Here is a 5,556-nt window from a genome sequence, read left to right as displayed (position 1 = left end):
ATTATAGAGTTATAAAAGAAAGACATCCAAAATTCAATTGACAATGCATGGAAGAAAATTATGGCATCGTGAAAAATTAGAATTTACAAAATTGAAAATTAAAAAATTCAAAAATTGACATTGAAGTTTAAGTATTTAATTGGGGGTTGATAGTAGATAAAATGAATATTTTTTAAAATAACAAAATAAATTAAAATAATAGCAAAATTTTAGATTCTATCAGTAAAAAATCGAAAGTCTTTTATTAGTGTTTATCAAATGTATGTTATGGATAGAATCTGAAAATTTTGCAATATGTTAATAAATATTTTGTCAAAATTTGTTATTTTTGATAATTTTAAATAATAAAAAAATTTAAAATATAAAAAGAAACCGAAAGTATTTAACAAATATAACCAAAAATAATTATTTGTAAACCTCTTTTATGTTAATTTCTTTTAATATAATTATTAGTTTATAGTATTATATAATAAATTATAGTACATATTTTAATGTAAAAATAATTGAGTTCGCAATATAAGATAATTTATTTTAAAATATTTGGATACAATTAAAAACAAAAATATGTATTTCAAAATTTACCAATATTTTATCCTTTGGATATTGGATTGGAATTGTTCTCATAAACCCTCAATTGAAGCTCTCATCATTTCATAAACCCCACTGTCTTCATCGTCATCCTTCATCCTTCATTCTTCATTCTTCTCTCTATCTTGATAATTTACACCAGGGAGCTCCAAACTTCTTCACACAGAGCATTTTCCCCGTTTTCTATTGGCACCCAGTTATGGTATGGTCAAAATTACTTACAAACTTGCTCAATTTTGGGTTCTTTTACTTTACTTATGCCTCCTTCATCTCTTCGATTTGCTTATCTTTCATTTTTCGTACACAAGTGTTGTTAAGTAGCATCTCGTAGGTCTGAAGAAAGGAAAATTTGGATTTGGGATTAAATTATGAGGTGTTTCCTCATGTTTAGTTTTAAGACGTCTCTTCGTTCTGTGAATTTGACGCCTAGAGATGAAGTTAGCCAGGGAATGTGAGTATAAAAGAGAGATTATTGAGAGAAAATATATGTCTACAAATATGCTTGGGAGAGGAAGTTTGTACGAAGAAATTGGTATAATTTGTGTAGGAATGTGTAATGATAAGGTAGTGAGAGCCTATTGTCCCAACTTAATTGGTTTACATAACCAAGAGATCAGGTGTTTGAATCCTCCGACTCCTGTATGGTTGAACTCAAAATAAGAGAAGTAGTGAGAAAATGTACGTGATGAGAAAGATTATTGAGAAAGGATTTGTGGAGACAAACTACATAGAAAATGGAGTGTCTAAGCCCGTCTGTTTAAGTACTTTACGAGTTTCTTATTTGACACGCACTACTTTGATTATTTTGGAAAGCTCTTCTGGACTTGTAAAGGTCCGTTTGATAACCATTTGGTTTTTGGTTTTTATTTTTTGAAAAGTTAAGCCCATGAACACCCTTCACCCATGAGTTTGTTGCCTTATTTTCTACTTTCTACCGATGATTCCAAAAACTAAATCAAATTTTTAATACTAAAAAGGTAGATTTTAAAGACTTGCATTTGTTTTTGAAATTTGGCTTAGAGTTCTCTTTTCCTTCACAAATCTTTTTAGAGGAAGTAGACTACATTTTCAAAAACCAAAAAGCCAAAGCCAGATGGTTACTTAAAGAGGCATAAGTATTTGAATTTGAAAGTGTTTTCAATCACCTAAAAATATTTCTACTATGTTAGAAAAGCACTCCCTGCATCACTTTAGCTTCAGGTTTTTGTCAGTTTGATAATTGATTGTTGTAAAGTCTGAAGACTCTTAAGAGAGAACAAATGAAGCATGTTCTAAGGATTGTTAAAAATTAATTTACGATGTTGGTTTATGGAATTAATTTGATTTCTATGGTTAGGTATTGACATAAAGTGGACGCGTAAGCTTAAGAGGAGACTTGAGTTGAAGTTTTCAGTTAAGTCATGGTCTAACTGCAGAGTAATGGCCTAATAATGGGATATTTGTGAGTGGCTTTGTTTTTGTTTAGTTTTGATATGGATTTTGGTCTCATATGCGTTCCAAACATCCATGCCCCTGTTGCTCCATGTGCTTAACAGGCTTCAACCTATGCTAGTCTGGAAATAGAGAAAATGTTGATTCTCCAAGCCTCTTTCATCTCAATGACGGTTTCACCTCAATATGTAGTTCATAATGCTTTTACTTTGCGTCGATTTTTAACAGCTCCTACTGAATATCAAACTTTTAAGCCTTCTTGTTATTTTAGATATCATTCAGCCAGTATTTTGCCGAATGTTGTACACCATAGAAACAGCCGAAAACTTCCTTGCCTTGCTGTTTCGTCTAAATCTAATTCAGAACATGATCCTGAACCTAGTGCTGATTCTAAAGTAAAACCAAAACCGATAAGTCGCATTAAGAGAAGCAAAACTTCTTCTGAAAAGGAGGAAGAAAATGGTGCTGGGATTTTTCCAACAACAATCCCAAGGAAGCCTCGACGTGGTCGTAGAAGTGAAGCTGCAGCTCTTGAAGATTATGTTCGCAACACGCTTGAACAAACATTTGCATCTATCCGACAGCAGAATGCAGAAGTAATGGAAAATAAGGAAAATGTATTCAAGGAAAAGGTTGATAATGAGGTTGAATCTGAAAGTAGTGATGATGAAGATGATGCGGACGAAGAAGAGGATGTAGAACAAAATGATGGAGCTGGAAGGAATAAGAAGAAGAAGATGGTGGTAGAGGAAGAAGATCCAAATTGGCCGCTGGATGCTGATGTGGGATGGGGAGTTCGAGCCTCGGAGTATTTTGAACAGCACCCTATCAAGAATGTGGTTGGGGATGATGGTGTCGAAATTGACTGGGAAGGGGAAATTGATGACAGTTGGGTGCAGGAAATCAACTGTTTGGAGTGGGAGAGCTTTGCTTTTCATCCTAGTCCACTTGTTGTTCTTGTTTTCGAAAGATATAACAGGTTGCTTTCTTCTACCTTTTGAAATTTTCGAAATTTGTGATTCTTACGTCAATAATGTGTTAAAAGTATATTGAAAATAATGATACTAATACAATGGGCTTCAACGTTTTATAGATTATTTAATGAACATGATGCAACATGCATTCTTGTAATACTACAAATTGGGATAAATGATAATACTTTAAGATCTATGTGCCATATTTTGAAATTTCTTGCAGATCATATTCCATGTTGAATCATTGATTTTTCTGTGCAGGGCGACTGATAATTGGAAGACTTTGAAAGAACTTGAGACAGCACTGAAAGTGTACTGGAATGCAAAGGATCGATTACCACCCCGGGTATGAACTAAGTTGCATGTTTTTTAGCTGTTTGATTTCACAAAATTTAAATCCTGATAAGTCGAATCCTCGAGGCAAATCATTTGATTCATACTCAGTCTACCTGCCCTCTCCCCATAACAAACTTTTTGTTTCATATGTTTAAATATTGTTCTGTTATGTCAGTTGAATTTCTCCCATTTTTCTTCTGTTGATATTCTCATAATGATTTTTATACCTGATCTGTGTATTCAATGATTTCACTATTTATTTTACCTAGTATCTGTTGATTATTGTGTTTTTAAACTTGTGCTTCAGTCAGTTAAGATTGATATCAATATCGAGCGCGATCTAGCCTATGCTTTGAAAGTTAGAGAATGCCCTCAAATTCTATTTTTAAGAGGAAACAAGGTCTTATACAGAGAAAAAGGTCTACATTTTGTTTCCTGCTACATTTCATTCCAGTTTGTGCAAATATTTCTTTTAAACTTAAACCGACACGTGTGCCTTTTTTGATATATTCTTTTGCAGACTTTCGGACGGCAGATGAATTGGTTCAGATGATTGCATTTTTCTATTACAAAGCAAAGAAGCCTTCATGGATCAATGATAAAGCTCTAGCTAGACCATTTTGAGCTCGAATCTCGTCCTCCTACTTGGACATACGCTCCAAGGTCAGAGGATTTATAGACATCAGGTAGGTTTGATTTCAACCAACAAAATAGTTTATGAATACCATACTGGATTTGGAGTTATTTCAAATACAAACATGCTTTGAGTTTAAAATCAACATGTGATATAGCTCAAGTAAGTGGAGTTTAAGTGTCTTCCCACTTGACTACATAATTCTTGTATGTTTAAGTTTTTTCGTTCGGTGGTGTAATATTGGGGAAAATTAATCTCAAGCTACTGTTTGCTGAATTCCATGATTGTTAACTACTTACATGGTGGGTGCTATGACCAAAATTTAACCAAGAAAAAGAGAACCTTGCAAGTCAATTTGGAATTCCCTTCTAGAGGCCCACACTCATGTATCCCAAGAAAATATTTGAATTTGAACATTCACATTTCCAGTTTAATACATTTGTATCTGAATTTTAACAAACGTCATAGTCAAATCAACTCTCTGTTATTGTGAAAAATAGAATTTGTGAATTTTTTTTTACTAAAAGAAACTGTAATAGATTTGTTAAATTAGAAAACGATCAACTCTTATTAAAGTTAAAATGTAAAATAGCCTACAACATACATGTTTATTGAATAGATCTACCTACATGATTTTAACTGAAAAAATGTTTTTAGGAAAGGCCTTTCTTAATATTAATATGGATCATAGATAAAAACATCAAAGTTGTTTCGTATTAATGTTTAGGAATTGAATCGTTACAAATGAGAGTTTAGAATATATTATTAATACTTTCATAAAAGTTTACATGTTAATTTGTTTTAGAAAGATATAACAATTAGATTCGAAGTATTAGCATATATGATAACATTTTAAAAAAACACATAAATATAACAAAATTTGTAAGAACCTATAAAATATAAAAGCTTATCTTGATAGATGTAGGGGACTTGCCAAAAATGGGGTAGAAAAAGAGTTTTAGGATTGATTGTAAAAAAGTTGAGATTTTGGACAAATTTTGGGTGAAATGACGAAAATACCCTTATTTAATTTCCCCATTTCCTCTTTCTTTTTCCTTTTCTTCAACCTAAAAACAGAACAACGTTAAAATAAAAACGTAAACTTGAACCTCCCGCTTCTACCGTTCCTTCAACTTGGTACCTCCGATGAACGTCTCTTCTCTTCCATCCATTTATTCTCCACTTCCATCCATCTCTTCTCCACGACTCTCTACTCTTTTCCGATTTCAACTTTTTCACCGAACCTCTCCATTTCTTCTCCACGGGTCTCTGTTTTAGTTTCGACTTCAACTCCGGTGAACGCTTCTCCACTCCTATCGATTTCAGCTTTGTTTTCACCGGACCTTTCCATTTCTTCTCCACTCCTCTCCGTTGGCAGTGTCGTATCCATACTCTTTGAAGTCAAGTGAGTAATAAAATCTGAGTTTTTTTTTTATAAATCATTTTGTTTAAGTTGTCTGTTGAGATATGAGTTTTTTGTTGGATACATTTTAGATATATCATTAAATTTGTAGAGAAAAAATGCATATGTCGTACAACCACACACACATAGAGAGTCGTGGGAACATGAATTCTGTTTTTATTAGACTTAGC

At 32.8% G+C, this 5,556-nt stretch overlaps 1 protein-coding gene across 4 annotated transcripts; it reads left to right on the top strand.

Annotated features, from left to right (window-relative positions):
* Positions 1-597: 597 nt before the first annotated feature.
* LOC101220475 (thioredoxin-like fold domain-containing protein MRL7, chloroplastic) lies at positions 598-4,261 on the top strand. 4 transcript variants are annotated; one of them, XM_031883162.1, is made up of 6 exons: positions 607-790; positions 1,925-1,980; positions 2,124-2,998; positions 3,255-3,339; positions 3,637-3,748; positions 3,850-4,261. In XM_031883162.1, the coding sequence occupies exons 3-6, from the start codon at positions 2,157-2,159 to the stop codon at positions 3,951-3,953; spliced, it is 1,143 nt and encodes a 380-aa protein (XP_031739022.1). In that variant the 5' UTR covers positions 607-790; positions 1,925-1,980; positions 2,124-2,156; the 3' UTR covers positions 3,954-4,261. The 4 variants fall into 4 exon arrangements, with proteins under 4 accessions (XP_031739023.1, XP_031739020.1, XP_031739022.1 ...); XM_031883161.1 differs by having other exon boundaries at positions 610-790; positions 1,925-2,029; XM_031883160.1 differs by having other exon boundaries at positions 599-790; positions 1,925-2,998.
* The last annotated feature ends 1,295 nt before the right edge of the window (positions 4,262-5,556 follow it).

The sequence above is a fragment of the Cucumis sativus genome, chromosome 3, assembly GCF_000004075.3.
Source record: "Cucumis sativus cultivar 9930 chromosome 3, Cucumber_9930_V3, whole genome shotgun sequence".
NCBI lineage: Eukaryota > Viridiplantae > Streptophyta > Magnoliopsida > Cucurbitales > Cucurbitaceae > Cucumis > Cucumis sativus.
Note: the sequence above shows the minus strand (reverse complement) of the source record. Positions and strands in the feature narration are given on the sequence as shown.

Coding starts and splice junctions, on each gene's coding strand:
- LOC101220475 (XM_031883160.1), top strand. CDS start 2,157: ATGTTGATTCTCCAAGCCTCTTTCATCTCAATGACGGTTTCACCTCAA. Junction 2,999..3,254: donor GTTTTCGAAAGATATAACAG/GTTGCTTTCTTC, acceptor TTTTCTGTGCAG/GGCGACTGATAATTGGAAGA. Junction 3,749..3,849: donor GGTCTTATACAGAGAAAAAG/GTCTACATTTTG, acceptor ATTCTTTTGCAG/ACTTTCGGACGGCAGATGAA.